Source organism: Hyperolius riggenbachi, chromosome 2 (genome assembly GCF_040937935.1).
Source record: "Hyperolius riggenbachi isolate aHypRig1 chromosome 2, aHypRig1.pri, whole genome shotgun sequence".
NCBI lineage: Eukaryota > Metazoa > Chordata > Amphibia > Anura > Hyperoliidae > Hyperolius > Hyperolius riggenbachi.
Genome location: NC_090647.1, coordinates 495166415 through 495183998, shown reverse-complemented (window position 1 = coordinate 495183998; position 17584 = coordinate 495166415). Strand labels below are relative to the sequence as shown.

The 17584-nt window shown below is 47.7% G+C and overlaps 1 protein-coding gene across 1 annotated transcript in view; it reads left to right on the top strand.

The window, feature by feature from the left end:
- TTC3 (tetratricopeptide repeat domain 3) overlaps positions 1–17584 on the top strand; it is a 155620-nt gene that overhangs the window by 918 nt on the left and 137118 nt on the right. The window contains 2 exon segments of the mRNA XM_068270424.1: positions 10307–10377; positions 14001–14049. Coding sequence (XP_068126525.1) covers positions 10342–10377; positions 14001–14049 — 85 coding nt within the window. The 5' untranslated portion in view covers positions 10307–10341.

The window sequence follows — 17584 nt, the reverse complement described above, 5'->3', positions numbered from 1 at the left end:
ATAATTTTTAGATCCCGGGATTGTTGGCTGAAAAGTGCTGCAATCATCCTACTGGTTACTTTCACACTTTGTTGCATAGGAAACGTGACGTGTTAGCGCAGAGCAAACATCGGTGGCGTTAGCGGTGCGCTGGAATCTGTTGGAGTAATGCAAGTCGTGCTGTGCGCTTCCACATGTTGTGCACAGTTTTGGTGGAATATGAATAAATATATATATATATATATATATATATATATATATATATATATATATATATATATATATATATATATATATATATATATATATTATATATTTTCTGTATGCTCCAGTTTGAATCGCATTGCATGATCTCTTTATTTTTGAGATTTTTGAATCTCCCCATAACGGAGGTTTGTAAAGCAGTATGACTTTAACGGTTTGGGGTAGCGCCATTTCTTACCTACGGGTGGCTGCTCCTGTAGGACCCGTCTGTGTGGAGTATGCCATCTCAATCAGCAGCTTCTGCAGTTTAAAGATTCAGTCTGTGTAACTTGCTCCCGGCCACATGGCATACTGAGAGCTGTAGAGCATAGATGTGACTACATCTCCCGGCATGCATTGCAGAGGGAGCATGCCACGCAGGTGGATTCTTTGAACTGCAGCTCCTGATGACATTGTACAGTTGTCTGAGATGAGGGGGGGTAAAATAATTGATACTTACCTGGGGCTTCCTCCTGACCACCGATTCCTCCCTAGCCATCATTCCAGGTGGGTCCATTTGCCCACTAGCAGTCCCGGTAATCTTATTTCAGTTGCGTCAGTCTGGCTCTTCTCCGCATGCGCGGCCTGTTGTGATGTAATCCGGGAGCGTTCTGCGGACAGGTGAGGGTGCTCCAGTGCCAACGCTTTGGAGAAGCATATTTTAGATGGGGGGGGGGGGGGGTAAAAAGACCTGTAAGGGGCTGTCGGTCATCGCAAAATCTGCTGCGTCCTTTCGCGTGAGGTCTTTTTTTTTAAAAAAAAATTTTTTTTTGTCTGGAGTGATTGATGCATTGGATCGATTTTGGCCATGAATAGATCGGATTTCCGATCAGGCAAACAATTTGGACCTTTGATCTCCAGCAGATTCATTATGGTTGAATCTGCTGTGGAAAATTGTCATGGGTATGGGCACTTCTAGGTATAGCCTGCCTTTTTCTACAGTACTAGAAAACCCCAGATTTTTGAAAGAATCGGAAATCTCTTACTGCTGCCAAAAGCACTACAACAGCCGCTTACAACATGAACGCCACAGCTGCCTAAAGCCTTCCACCCACAACAAGAACTTCACTCGACGCACCTGCAGCGCACACCACCACCCCCACCTACTGGGTGGTGTTCACATTGTGGGTGGTGGCTGAGTGTGGGCTGCGGCATCACTATAACAACTTCCTGAAGCTTGTATGTTCATGCATACAACCTGTTGAGGCAGCTGCTTAGTTGTGCATCTTTACTATCTGTTGTGGGCGGCGGCTTAGTGCAGCTGTACTGTGTGGGCGGGGAGTGTGCACTGGTGGGATGTTGATTATTTAAGCACCCCTGCTGCTGTTGGTGGCAGCTTAGTTGTGTGTCTTTACAATCTGTTGCGGGCAGCTGCCTAGTGCAGTGGTACTGTGCACTGTGTGGTTGGTGAGTTAGTTGTGCGTCTGTGCTGTTCTGGGCAGCGGTTGTGTACATTTTTGTGGGCAGTCGCTCATTTGGTAGTCTGTGTTGTGGGCAGCGGTACTGTGCACTGTGTAGGCGAGGATTGTCCACTTTTGTGAGCTGTTGCTTATTTGGGCGTATTGTTTTGGGTGGCGACCGTTCATACTTAAAACTATGGAATTGTTCGCCCCTAGAAATTTTTTTTTCCGGGGGCGGCATGAAAAAGTAGCCGGGTGGCATACAGGGTTGGCGCTTCTCTGCACAACTCTGCTTACAGCATAGGAGGTGGTGAGCCGATGACAGCCTGGTGCTCACCGAAACTATCCGGGTGGAGCACCCGGCTAAAAGAGCCTGACGAGAACACTGACTATGGATTAGTTTATAGGAATTGATGGTCCTAACCCGATTCATTAATTCGCCACTTCAGTAGTACATTCATGTTTGTATCTTCTATTTTCTACAAAAGATTACACCCTGAACAGCCAAAATAAGGCCACCTTCCTACTAACATAGGAGGCCATTTGTTTTACAGCAATCTGATGCTTGCCACTGCACACCTGATCCCATTTAATGACCCTGATTAGAACTGAACAGTTTGATCGGGCATCTTATCGTGCGCGTGAAACAGCTGTTAGCTGGCGCTATTCCAGTTACCCACCTGCCTGGGCACCCCAACCTTGGACTGTACTTAAAGCGGATCTGATGGAAAATTAACTATAACAACTAACTTGTCTATATATCTTATATAAAGTTTTGATAGTTTACACAGTAAAATCTAACTGCAAACAGCTTCAATAGAACATGATTATTTCTTCCTGTGATACAATGACAGCAGCCATGTTTTTTTTGTAAACATTACACACAGGCAAGCTTATCTGCATCTTCAGCACTTGGCCTGTGTCCCCTCCCCTCTGCCTCTGAAATCTCTGGCTAGTAATACCTCCCCCCTCCTCCTGCCCAGACTGAGCTCCCATGAGCCCTTGCTACTTTCTGAAAAGCTGTGGGCGAGGCTTATTTAGTTTTATAGGGAATTAGAGTATTAAAACAAAAAAGTATTTGGCTCGAGGAATGCCCTATAAACAATAGGAAAGGAACACAATTATGCAATGAGTAAAAGTCCATCTCGGGTCCACTTTAATCATTGAGAACTTCCCTGCTTGTATGCAAATTGCGTAGTCAATAGGTGAGCCAGTCAAAACCAGGGCTGTGAAGTCTGTACAAATATCATCCGACTCCCAAATTACAGCTCCTCAGTTTATGAAACCACCTACTCCACTCCAGGTACCCAAAATTGCTCCGGCTCCTCCACTCTGACTCCATAGCACTCGTTCCTACAGTCAACAGAGGAGAACTGCAACTTCCTCCCTGCCCATATTCAACGTTCCCATTGCGGGGTCCCCTAAAGCTGCTGCACCATGAGGAGGGTGCTATGACCTATGCCACAGCACCGCAAACAAAATGTTATCTTTAATTATGCAAACCACCCCTCTTAGTTCAGAGGTAGCTTCAAGGTTTAGGCTTCTTCCACACATCACATGCCCATTGTGGGCAGTTCTTCTGCAACGCTTCGGTCCCGAAAGGCCACATTGCATCTTACCACTGCTGTGCAACCATACTTAGTTCACGACACGCAGTTACTCTTGCGGCATCACGACGGGACCCACTGCACCGCATTTATTAGGATTGCCCCATAGGGCTATCACTGCTTCTGCGATGGGATGCAGCGACTTTCGGTGATGCGTCAGACCGCGTATAGTGTAAAGGGGGCCTAAAATGCGCAAGGATTTAGGGATGTAATGTTTCAAAGTAAAAAGATCTGTTTTCATTGCGCCTCAAACACATAGCTAACATGTCATGTGTCACTACCTACCTCTGATGTGTTAACTATATAACGCGCGGTGCCACTTCTTGGGTGCGGTGCTAACGTTATTAAAGGTCACACCGCACCAGGTGTAAAAACGGCCTTATTCATTGGAGTAGGACTTGGCTAAACCACTTTTGCTCTTGCAAGATGTTTGCAGCCAGTCTGTGTGTTTAAATAGTGCCTTTGTTCTCTGTATAATTCCCTATTGTAAATTGTATATAAGAGTTAATGGTTCCTAGTAAAAGCTGGTCTGTTGCCAGTAGGCATTGGAATATGTAAACAGAGGATATTGCTGCCTTTTTTCTTTTTCTTGAATCGTGCATGTTTAAAGGAAAACTGACCGCTGCCAGAGCCTCCCCACCACAGGTTAGTCTGTACCTCTCGGTTTACAAGCCCTACTCCATAGAGCCAAATTAATCCATGCCATGCACTCAGGGGCGTATCTGGGTAATAAAGAGCCTATGGCAAAAACTGAAATTGCGCCCCCCCCCAGGGCCGGCCCGCCCATGAGGCGGGGTGAAACTTTTGCCTCAGGCGGCACTTCTGGGGGGGCGGCGCCCATCCGTGTGTGTGGGGGGCCGCCCGGGCGGCGCCCATCCGTGTGTGTGGGGGGCCGCCCGAGCTGGAGGGGATAGCGGGCAGGAAGGGGGTATTGGGCCTAGCGGCGGGGAGGGGGGTCGGACCCCCCCCTCCCTCGCCTGGGTCCCCCGTCCTCCGCTCCCCTCCAGCTTTAAAAAGGACCGTGCTGGCTGCAGCTATGTGTAAGAGGCAACGGGTGGGGATTACTCACCTCTTCCCTCGTTCCAGGTCAGCGTGCGCTCCACTGACGCCTGCTACGCCGCAGGAAGTGACGTCAGTGGAGCGCACGCTGGCCTGGAACGAGGAAGAGGTGAGTAATCCCCGCCCGTTGCCTCTTACACATAGCTGCAGCACAGCAAGGAACTTTTTAAAGCTGGAGGGGAGCGGAGGACGGGGGACCCAGGCGAGGGAGGGGGGGCTCCGACCCCCCCCCCCCTCCCCGCCGCTAGGCCCAATACCCCCTTCCTGCCCGCTATCCCCTCCAGCTCGGGCGGCCCCCCACACCCGGCTGGGGGTGGGGCGGCGCGATTTCTTTGAAAAATTGCCTCAGGGGGCAGCAGCCCCCCAGTCAGAGCCCCCTTCCCCTCTAAAAACAGCCTCCTTTCCTGCGTACGTGTGTTATGGTTGTTGTGTTTTGTCTCGGGATATTGCTGAAGTTACTTTTTTTCTTCTTATTCCCTCTCTGTCCTCTTTTCTAACACTAAGCCAAGTGAGTTCTACATACATAAATGAAGTAGCCATATTCCCCATATAAGAGAATTAATCTGATCTGAGTGATGGGGAGACACAGGGGCAGGCATGATGGTGCAGCACAGGAGGAGACGTGGCGCCCATGTTGCTGTAGCACCCATGTCATGAGCCATGCCTGTACCCCTCTAGATACGCCTCTGCATGCACTGATGAGGATCAAACAATCCGAAACAGTCTGTATGCATGTTGGATTATTATGGCTCTGTACAATTTAACAAGCTGACACATCATTGCATTCCAGCGGTTCTGGAGGTGTGTTTAGCTTCTAAGGGTACAATGGTTAATTTGCATATATTCAGCAGTGGTGCTCTGGGAGACATCTCGAGCTCACTCCAACCTGAATTATCGCAAATTCTTTCTGTTTTAGGAAAGCACATTATTGTTTTTCACCACAGGGTCGACAGGGTACCCGATGTCCTGCACTCCACCACCACTCCCACCACTGTGCCTGCAGCTCCATTGCTGTACATCAGCTGCACCGACAGCCACTGGGACATTTTGACCAGGCCACTAGCCGGCTGCGACAATGCCCAGGGACTATCTCTCTCCTTACCTTCCTTCCTTCCTTCCTTTTCTCTTGCGTCTTCTCTCGCATCTCTCTCTCTTCCCCAGGGTTGGACTGGGGGGGCATCTGATTCAAGTATCGCTGCAGAAACGTTTGAGTGCCATATACGGCAGCGGATTACCCCCTCCAGTCCTTCTCCTGGGTCCACCTGTAAGTTCGGTTCTCTATATCTCTCTCTCTACGCTTCTTTCCTGGAATTCTGGGGGGCATCCAAATAGCTGCAGAGCTGTTGAGCGCTGCAGAGAAGGTAGCGCTCCACTCAAATAGCACTGGATGTCTCCTCGGGACCTTCCACTACGTAACTATGTAACTAAGTATTATGTTCCATGCACTGTGTACTCACTACTAAATGTAATGTACATTACTGCTTGCGTTTTTGCTGTACCATCACCGACCCTGTATGTGCCAAAAATAATTCCGGGTACAACCCCTGTTGTACTTGGCGAAATAAATGATTCTGATTCTAAAGAACAAGCGACGTCCATGCTAACCTAGAAATAATAAACAGATTTATACTACTTCTAGTTACATAACAGATGTATTGTGCTATCCACTTAATGATTGCTGTGAATTATAAAGGAAAAGCAGAAAATCCTATTCTAGGCAGTGGCCACTTTGCCAAGCTAATGCTGACATGATATCCTCCCTGACTTGTTTTTCCCCCTCCTTTCTGTTGCTCATTGTGTATTCATTAGCTGCCCTCCTCCCAGAGTCTTCAGACTCTAAAAAAAAAACACAGTGCAGTTCCTAGTATACACCTTAGTGTGTACTGTGTTTTTTTTTTTTGTGTGTTTTTTTTTATTTACACATCCAATTGCTGAGTCACCTCAGCTTTGTTTGTAAACACAAGTGAGCAGAGGGTGTTTATGATAAGCAGCTAGGCAGGGAAATAAATGAAAGAGGAGGAATATATGCTAGATAAAAAAACTCCCAGCATTCAACTGTTTGACACTGACTACTAAAGGGCCAGTGCTCTAAAAGTATTTGAGAACTTCAAATCATAACAGCAGATAGTTTTGCAAGTTTTGAATGCAGGATTAGCATCTTTATCATTTAATACACTCAGACCAGGTGCTGTTGAAATTCGATTTTTATGGTGACAATAGCGCTTTAAAAAAAAGTTTCACTTACCTGGGGCTTCTGCCAGCCCCTGTTCCCGTACCAGTCCTCAATGATCCTCCAGTCCCCTGCCGTGGCTTATTTTCCTTATTGCCGACTTGCAAGCCGAGGGCAAATGCGCAGCCCTGACCACGCATGTCCTCGTTTATGCTCCCATAACCAAGAGCGTCCCGCACAGTACGTAGGTCGCTCCCGGCTGCAGGAGCACGAATATGCACGACCATGGCTGGCCAAGTGCAGTGGCCAGTGAGAGGCTCAGTTGCTGAAAGCGAAACTGAGCCGCAGTGGGGTACAGGAGGACTTGAGCGTGGGTACAGGGCGGCTGCAGGGGGCTGGCAGAAGCACCATGTAAGTGAACCTACTTCAGTGCAGTAATGCCCTCACTAGTGACTGGCCGCCTACCATGTCACCTCAGTGCAGTAATGCCTCACTAGTGACTGGCAGCCCACTGTGTCACCTCAGTGGAGTAATGCCTCACTACTGACTGGCTGCCCACCATGTCACCTCAGTGCAGTAATGCCTCACTAGTGTCTGGCAGCCCACTGTGTCACCTCAGTGCAGTAATGCCTCACTACTGACTGGCTGCCCACCATGTCACCTCAGTGCAGTAATGCCCTCACTAGTGACTGGCAGCGCACCATGTCACCTCAGTGCAGTAATGCCTCACTAGTGACTGGCAGCGCACCATGTCACCTCAGTGCAGTAATGCCTCACTACTGACTGGCTGCCCACCATGTCACCTCAGTGCAGTAATGCCTCACTAGTGACTGGCCGCCCACCATGTCACCTCAGTGCAGTAATGCCTCACTAGTGACTGGCAGCTCAACATGTCACCTCAGTGCAGTAATGCCTCACTAGTGACTGGCAGCTCAACATGTCACCTCCAGTGCATTAATGCCTCACTAGTGACTGGCAGCCCACCATGTCACCTCAGTGCAGTAATGCCCTCACTAGTGACTGGCCGCCCACCATCTCTGTGCAGTAATGCCCTCACTAGTAACTGGCAGCGCACCATGTCACCTCAGTGCAGTAATGCCCTCACTAGTGACTGGCAGCGCACCATGTCACCTCAGTGCAGTAATGCCCTCACTAGTGACTGGCAGCGCACCATGTCACCTCAGTGCAGTAATGCCCTCACTAGTGACTGGCAGCGCACCATGTCACCTCATTGCAGTAATGCCCTCACTAGTGACTGGCAGCTCACCGTGACACCTCCAGTGCAGTAATGCCCTCACTAGTGACTGGCAGCTCACCATGTCACCTCAGTGCAGTAATGCCCCCACTAGTGACTGGCAGCGCACCATGTCACCTCAGTGCAGTAATGCCCCCACTAGTGACTGGCAGCGCACCATGTCACCTCAGTGCAGTAATGCCTCACTAGTGACTGGCAGCCACCATGTCACTTCAGTGCAGTAATGCCTCACTAGTGACTGGCAGCTCACCATGTCACCTTAGTGCAGTAATGCCTCACTAGTGACTGGCCGCCCACCATCTCTGTGCAGTAATGCCCTCACTAGTGACTGGCCGCCTACCATGTCACTTCAGTGCAGTAATGCCTCACTAGTGACTGGCAGCCACCATGTCACCTCAGTGCAGTAATGCCCGCACTAGTGACGGGCAGACCACCATGTCACCTCAGTGCAGTAATGCCCGCACTAGTGACGGGCAGACCACCATGTCACCTCAGTGCAGTAATGCCTCACTAGTGACTGGCAACCACCATGTCACCTCAGTGCAATAATGCCTCACTAGTGACTGGCAGCCACCTTGTCACCTCAGTGCAGTAATGCCTCACTAGTGACTGGCAGCCACCTTGTCACCTCAGTGCAGTAATGCCTCACTAGTGACGGGCAGACCACCATGTCACCTCAGTGCAGTAATGCCTCACTAGTGACGGGCAGACCACCATGTCACCTCAGTGCAGTAATGCCTCACTAGTGACTGGCAGCCACAATTTCACCTCAGTGCAGTAATGCCTCACTAGTGACTGGCCGCCCACCATCTCTGTGCAGTAATGCCTCACTAGTGACTGGCAGCCCACCATGTCACCTCTGTGCAGTAATGCCTCACTAGTGACTGGCAGCCCACCATGTCACCTCTGTACAGTAATGCCTCACTAGTGACTCCCAGCCCACCATGTCTTCTCAATGCAGTAATACCCTCACTAGTGACTGGCAGCCACCATGTCACCTCTGTGCAGTAATGCCCTCAGTAATGACTGGCAGCCCACCATGTCACCTCTGTGCAGTAATGCCCTCAGTAATGACTGGCAGCCCACCATGTCACCTCTGTGCAGTAATGCCCTCAGTAATGACTGGCAGCCCACCATGTCACCTCTGTGCAGTAATGCCTCACTAGTGACTGGCAGCCCACCATGTCACCTCAGTGCAGTAATGCCTCACTAGTGACTGGCAGCCCACCATGTCACCTCAGTGCAGTAATGCCTCACTAGTGACTGGCTGCTCACCATGTCACCTCCAGTGCAGTAATGCCTCACTAGTGACTGGCTGCTCACCATGTCACCTCCAGTGCAGTAATGCCTCACTAGTGACTGGCCGCCCACCATGTCACCTCAGTGCAGTAATGCCTCACTAGTGACTGGCAGCTCACCATGTCACCTCCAGTGCAGTAATGCCTCACTAGTGACTGGCTGCCCACCATGTCACCTGAGTGCAGTAATGCCCTCACTAGTAACTGGCAGCGCACCATGTCACCTCAGTGCAGTAATGCCTCACTAGTGACTGGCAGCGCACCATGTCACCTGAGTGCAGTAATGCCTCACTAGTGACTGGCAGCTCGCCATGTCACCTCAGTGCAGTAATGCCTCACTAGTGACTGGCAGCCCACCATGTCACCTCAGTGCAGTAATGCCCTCACTAGTGACTGGCAGCCCACCATGTCACCTCAGTGCAGTAATGCCTCACTAGTGACTGGCAGCCCACCATGTCACCTCAGTGCAGTAATGCCTCACTAGTGACTGGCAGCTCACCATGTCACCTCAGTGCAGTAATGCCCTCACTAGTGACTGGCAGCTCACCATGTCACCTCAGTGCAGTAATGCCTCACTAGTGACTGGCAGCTCACCATGTCACCTCAGTGCAGTAATGCCCTCACTAGTGACTGGCCGCCCACCATGTCACCTCAGTGCAATAATGCCTCACTAGTGACTGGCAGCCACCTTGTCACCTCAGTGCAGTAATGCCTCACTAGTGACTGGCAGCCACCTTGTCACCTCAGTGCAGTAATGCCTCACTAGTGACTGGCAGCCCACCATGTCACCTCAGTGCAGTAATGCCTCACTAGTGACTGGCAGTCCACCTTCTCTGTGCAGTAATATATCCATTCTGCTTGTAGCTTACATTTGAACTTGGAATTTACGATGCCTCTGTACCGGATTGGTAAGGAGATTTTTGTCATTAATGGTCCGAAACAATCATTTCCAATCGTTATTAGGAAGAATCGTTTGTAAACAATAGTTCGGCAAATTGTATCGTTAGTGGCTACTTTAAGAATTGGCATCTATTTTTAGTTCCAGTATTTGCCATGGCATCTTTGTACTACAGTGTTCTTAAATGAGTTTACATGATATGTACAGTAAAATATTCTGTTTATTACAGTTATACTGTGTCAAATTTTTTATGTAGTCTATCTGCATTATTGCTGCAGGGATAAAGTAGTTACTGTAATGCAATGCAGTGTACAGATTCTCAGGTGGCCAACTGAGGCATTTATAAATGTTTGTGGATTCAGACTCTCTGCTCACTTTTTTGTCTTTTGGTTTTCAGCTCATCCATACTATAACCTCTTTAAACAATACAACATGATTACCACAGTGAACTTAAAGGAATGTGCTCGGGTAAGTAGATGTCTGATGTGTGTGTGTGTGTGTGTTTTTTTTTTTTTTTTTTTTTTTTTTTTTTTTTTTTTGCGCAACTAGCATTGCTTAAAGCGGATCCGAGATGGAAAAACTAACTATAAGAAGTGATTTTTCTATCTCTATCTCTATCCACAGTGTATGATTGTTTCTTCCTGTGATACAGTGAGCAGCCATGTTCTGCTTGTGATCATTACACACAAGCAAGCTGCTCGGGCATCTCTCTCAGCCTGTGAAAACTCCTCCCCTCTCCTCCTCCCCTCTGCCTCTGAAATATCTGGCTAGTAACACCTCCTCCTCCTGCCCAGACTGAGCTCCCATAAGCCCTTGCTACATGAGTCCGAGAGTGCCTAGGCGCTGGAGGAGCTGTGGGTCAGGCTTGTTTAGTTTATAGGGTATTAAAAAAAAATGGCTTCAGGAATGCCCTATAAACTACAGTATATGTAAGGAACACAATTATGCAATGAGTGAAAGTTTATCTCGGATCCACTTTAAAAGGAAAAATATGGCAGCCTCCATTTACCTCTCACTTTAGTTGCCCTTTAACATACTTTACTTCTCCTCCTTCCCTCTGGAGGTGCCGTTAATGGTACAATATTTTCCTTAGGCCTGGTTCACATTAGCGTTCGCTATCCAGATTTTCCGGATCTGATCCAGACCGCATACTGTACAAACGGAACGTACGTTCCGCATAGCAATGTAAAGTCTATGCGGACGTTCACACGCGTCCGTTCCGTACGTACCGGAGCCGGATCGGATCCGGACTCTTTTCCAACATGCGCTATTTTTTGGCTCCGGGTCTCCGGCCAACGCACCCGGACCGGAGCCGGACTGGAGCCTGACTGCAGCATCCGGAACACAGAAACCAATGGGGAACGGAAGGTACAGAACACACTGCCTACAAAAACCTGACGTTCTACCCCACTTCCTATGCGTATCCAAGCGGCCATTTCGGATGGGGACACATGGGCCAAGCATGTCTGGAGTGGAGCAGCAGTGACAGACGTGCTGGAGCTGCTTGGCAGAATGTCGGAGGTGGAGGTGAGGCCTACAGCGGAGGAACCTGATTGTACAGGTGCACCTTCTGCTGACCCCAACATTTTTTTTAATTTAAATTTAACTATTTTTTTGCCCACGGATCCGGATGGCAGGCTGATGCATGCCTGATACAAACGGACCGGATCCGGTCAGGATCCGGTCCGTTTACTTGCCAAAACGTAAGTGTGAACGGGGCCTTAGATTTGATCATCTTTACAACGTAACTGCGCAGAAAATCACCCAGTATGTGGAGAACGATTCTATGCCCAATATTTTGTCTATCAGCATGTTTGATTTAAAGGGAACCTGTACTGAGTAAAAATATTTAAAATAAACACATGAGGTAACTTCAAATGAACATTACAAATGTACCTTGCCATCAGTTCCTCTCAGAAGCTCACCATTTTCTTCTGACAATAATCCCTTCCAGTTCTGACACTATTTTGTCAGATCTGAAATATATCAGTTGCTGTCAGTTATAGCTGAGGGGAAAACTGATGTACCAGGTAATGTCTATGTTTACCTATGGCTCAAGTGGGCGATGTTACAGTTTAACTGTGTGCTGACCAGAAAGCTGTTATGGGTAATGACCATTTTCAAAATGGAGGACGGAAAATTCCCTTGATCACAGTGAACAAACAGGACGCGGGACAGGAGAAAGACACTGAGGAGTTGACTACATGGAAGGTAAGTATGACTTGTGTATGCTTATTTTGACTTTTAATTTTCAGTTCAGGTTTTCTTTAACCTGCTGGGCGGTCTGGACGAGCTCAGCTCGTCCAGTACCGCCGGAGCCTGCCGCTCAGGCCCTGCTGAGCCGATTTGGCTCAAATAAAAAGCAGCACACGCAGCCGGCACTTTGCCAGCTGCGTGTGCTGCCTGATCGCCGCCAGCAGCGGCGAAAGAGGGTCCCCCCAGCCGCCTGAGCCCAGCGTAGCCGGAACAAAAAGTTCCGGCCAGCGCTTAGGGCTGGATCGGAGGCGGCTGACTACAGGACGTCGGCTGACGTCGATGACGTCACTCCGCTCGTCGCTATGGCGACGATGTAAGCAAAACAAGGAAGGCTGCTCATTGCGGCCTTCCTTGTTTATTCTGGGCGCCGGAGGCGATCGGAAGAACTCCTCCGGAGCGCCCTCTAGTGGGCTTTCATGCAGCCAACTGAAAGTTGGCTGCATGAAATAGTTTTTTTTTTTTTATTAAAAAAAAACCCTCCCGCAGCCTCCCTGGCGATCTTAATAGAACGCCAGGCAGGTTAAGGATCGTATCCGAAGAAAGTGCCCTAATCGTCCTGTTTATAGGAACAATTGATTACCTACTAATTACTTGTTTAGTCATGTCTGACTCTTTGCAGCTTTATGGGCCACACCAGCCCCTCTACAGCCTCTCCAAGCTTGTCCAAGCTCATGTTTGTTGCTTACATGAGATACTATCCAGCCTTCTCATTTTCTGATGCCCCCTCCTCCCTTTTGCCCTCAAACTTTCCTAGTATCCGGGTTTTCTTCATTTAGTCCCACCTTCTCATTGTGTGTTCAATGTATTTCAGTTTCATTTTCAGCATTGCTCCTTCCAGTGAACAGTTAGGTGCCCATACATCTATCAACTTGGCGGTCGATCCACCGTCCAATTCGATAATCATCAAATCTGATGAAAATCGGTGCTGCTAAGTGCATGCTCGATCGATGCAACCAATTTCAGGCTGAGTATGTCGATCGGACATGGTACAAGGTTTCGGGCCCTCGTCTTCTATTGGGTTAGTGGCAGTAACGGCAAGCGATAGCGGAGCGAGCGACGAGACCCCCGACACTGTCCCCACTAATGTTCAACGTGACCCCTTCCCTCCCGGTGCCGAGTGAGCTATACATTACCTGCCTGCAGGGCTGTGGAGTCTGAGTTGGAGTCGGGGCAATTTTGGGCATCCGGAGTTGGAGTCGTGGTTTTGTAAACTTTGGAGTCGGATGATTTTTGTACAAAATCCACAGCCCTGTTAAGTATTAGACTAAGGAGTCGAGTCGGAGTCCTTTTGGGTACCTGGAGTCGGAGTTGTGATTTCATAAACCGAGGAGTCGGGAAGATTTTTGCACCGACTCTACAGCCCTGCCTGTCTGTGGCAGCACTGGTTTTGGGTACCGTTCTCCATCCATACATGTGGTTGCAGGAATAATATGGGCACACGTGGGACATCAAACACGCACTGACATGGACTCAGGCAACCATGTTGGGTGCGTGTAATGGACGGAGCCAGCTGTGGCCACGGACAATTAATGTATAGTGCACTGGGCACCGGGTGGGGCACACTGAACAGTAGAGGGGACAGCATTGGGCTGGTGAGGCGGCAGATGCAGCGTCACAAGGCCGATTCCAGATCGGTTTCAGCATGCAGTGGATCAGGAATCGGCCTGAGGTGTATAGGCAGCAGACAGATCTTGGTCAGATTTGCCCATACTTCGCTAGATGCAAGGCTACCTTTAGGGTTAATTTCCTTCATCCCTTTGAAAAATTGTACCGATAATGGGCACCTTTAGATCATTATTGCAGTATTTTTTAATCTCTTATTTTTTTTTTTTCAGAGTCACGAAAGGATAATAGATCCTCCTGTGCGTCATGGGAGTAAAAAACGTAAGTTATATATTTTTTTTTTTCAAGATTGCATACAAGTTACATGTAGGGGGTGTGGTCCAATGAGATTTAAGGCCCATACACACGTCGGATTTGCGCGAACGACGGGTCGTTTGAACGTTCCGTTGTTCGCACGTTTCCGCATGAAATCCGGCGTGTGTACAGACTATCGTTCGGGAGATAAGACTGGTTACCAGCGATCCGCCTGGCGGATCGTTGGTAACCAGTCTTATCTCCCGAACGATAGTCTGTACACACGCCGGATTTCATGCGGAAACGTGCGAACGACGGAACGTTCAAACGACCCGTCGTTCGCGCAAATCCGACGTGTGTATGGGCCTTTAGGATTATGCAGGTTTTTCCATGCGAGTTTACGCGGCTTGAAAATGTACCTCTTATTCTTCCAAGGTGGTCCATTTTCAAGTTGCATACTTTTGCATGAAAGATCTGCATAATCTGCATCAACTGACCATTTTTTTTTTTTTGGCACGATTTAACATTAATTTTGTATTCCTAAATGAAAATTCCCCCCCCCCCCCCCCCCAATAATGGGTATCCAGAGAGTGCTTCCCACTATATATGGGTATTCAGAGAGTGGTAGAGCCTTCTGCCATGCTGCCCCTACATTTACAAGCTCCTTGCTGCACCCCGATCAGGCCTTCTCCATCCCTAGAAGCATTTAAAGGACAACTGTAGTGAGAGGTATGTAGAGGCTGCCATATTTATTTTATTTTAGGCAATACCAGTTGTCTGGCTATCCTGTTGTTCCTTTGCCACAGTACTTTTAGCTATAGACCCTGTACAAGTATGCAGACATTGTCAGGTCTGGTGAGATTAGCTGCATGCTTGTTTCATGTGTGATTCAGACACTACTGCAGCCAAATGGCTCAGCAGGGCTGCTAGGCAACTGGTATAGTTTAACAGGAAATAATTGTGGCTACCTCCACATGCCTCTAACTACAGTTGTCCTTTAAGTCCAAACTGAAAAGCCACCTGTTCAGTGTGGCATTTATGAACACCTTACATAACAAATTCACAAGAAACCAGAATAAATTATATATGCAATTGTATTGGGCATCCACCTTAAAACATATTACAAATACTACCCGTTTCCCACTATTGCACCGAACCCAACCCACTAAACCCCCCATATAGAACACCACCTGGCCAGTCCAACCTTCCTATAGCTTGTTTTCTTCGTAATTGGGCCAAACAACACTGATGTATTACTTGTTGTATTCATCAATTTGGCTCAGTTACTCACGCTTTCTGGAACCTGGATTGGCTCATATGGTGTCCAAGGGATTATCTTATAGCAATGTGTGTAAACGTGTTCCCGACCTGTACACCGCAAATGTTGTCACCTCATAGCTGTCCGCTATTGCGCTGCCTTTTCATGCGCCCGGGTGCTTATCACCTGTAGCAATCCTTTGCCCTACGCCTCCTCGTATTGCTTAGTCCGGTGCGGGCGTCCCCGCTCCTGAGGCTTTCGGGCAACCTTGTTTCCCCCTGCGCGTCTTTGAATTCGGCCGCTGCTGTGACATCAATGGCGGCTGATGCCGCTGGTATCACTCCGCCTCTTCACTAATACGGCGGCTAGGTAGGGCTAAAATGGGTCTACGCGTTTCATCAGTTCTTCTGACTTTCTCAAGACCAAAAATTCTAAGATTCTCAATACTCCCTCTTGTGGTTCCTTTTATAACTACAGTCCCATTTCCCATCACTTTGGTAATATATATTAACATGGTGTCCGCCTACTCAATCTTGTGGTTTTTAATAGGCATTACTCACCCAATTTTTATTAATTTCTAGCCTGTGAATACCAATGGAACTCTTATATTTTTTTTTTATTTTTTTTTTTTACTTTATTGAACCTAATAGGGTTTACTTGTATCTTTTCCTTTTCTATTACACTTCACACTTTTTTTTACGGAGAGAGGGACCCCACTGAAAGAAAGCACGGCAACACACACACACACACACACACACACACACACACACACACACACACACACACACACACACACACACACACACACACACACACACACACACACACACACACACACACACACACACACACACACACACACACACACACACACACACACACTATCCTATATCCAAATTTTAGTCATAATTTTTTCATTTTATGGACCTGGGAACATGCATTTATAGGAACACCCCTAAATTGCAGTCTACATTAAGTCCCCTCGGGGACAATGGTTTGCATTTATATATCCACAACAAAACAAACATTTTTTTGAATTTGATGGGAAATATTAACAGGTTAGGGGCGTGGCCATGGGCGTGGCATGCTCCCCAGCCTGCGCATGCCTACATCTAGGGAAGTGGGAGCAGGAGGAGGTGTATGGCATGTGTGGGTACCGGGAGCGTGTGGCGCTCTGGCTGCGCTTCATAGATGACGTATTACTGGTATGGAGAGGTGATGGGAAGAGTTTGAGTGAATTTGTGGATAAACTTAATCGCAACCATAGGAATATCTACATAACTTTTAATTGTGATGAAAAGTCCATAACCTTTTTGGATTTGAAGTTAACAAAAATAGATGGCAAACTGGCATCGAATACTTATAGGAAAGAAAGTGCGGGTAACACTCTACTACATCACCTGGGGTGCCAGGTTAAGTCTGTACCCACAGGGGAATTTTTAAGAATAAGAAGGAATTGTTCAACAATTGAATCTTACAAACAGGAAGCTAGAAATTTGAGACAGCGGTTACGAGAAAGGGGCTATTCTAATAGAACCATAAAGAGGTCCTATGTAAGGGGGTTATAAACAGATAGACAGACCCTATTAGTAAAAAAAGAAAGAGGGGAGAAAAAAGCACAGAATGAGGAAAAAGATTTAGTGAGGTTTATAACCAGATATTGAACCCATTGGGACAAATTAGTGGAAATTTTGAACAAAAATTGGGGTATACTTACCCTAGACAATGATGTAGCGGAAATGGTTGGTCAGGCACCCCATGTGACGGCCAGACGGAGTAGTAGTTTGAATGACTTACTGGTTAGAAGTGAATTTCAGAGAAAAGTGAAAAGCACAATAAAGAAAAGGGGCATGTATACATGTCAGAATTGCAGGTTGTGTGGACATGTGGCGGAAGGAGATACTTTCACCGACAGTGACAATACAACACAGTACAAAATACGTGATTATATTACTTGTGCCACTACAAGAGTGGTGTATCAATTGGTTTGTCCCTGCAATAAGATTTATATAGGGAAAACGGTAAGAGACCTGGGAACCCGCATAGGGGAACATATTAACAATATCAAAAAAAAGAAAGAGGAGAGTACAGTAGCTCAGCATTTTGAAGAATACCACAATAGTGACCCTAGGGGATTGAAATTTAGGGGAATCAATTAAAAATAAGCCCCAGGAGGGGGGATTTTGATAAGATACTCCTACAAAAGGAGTGTATGTGGATATATAAATGCAAACCATTGTCCCCGAGGGGACTTAATGTAGACTGCAATTTAGGGGTGTTCCTATAAATGCATGTTCCCAGGTC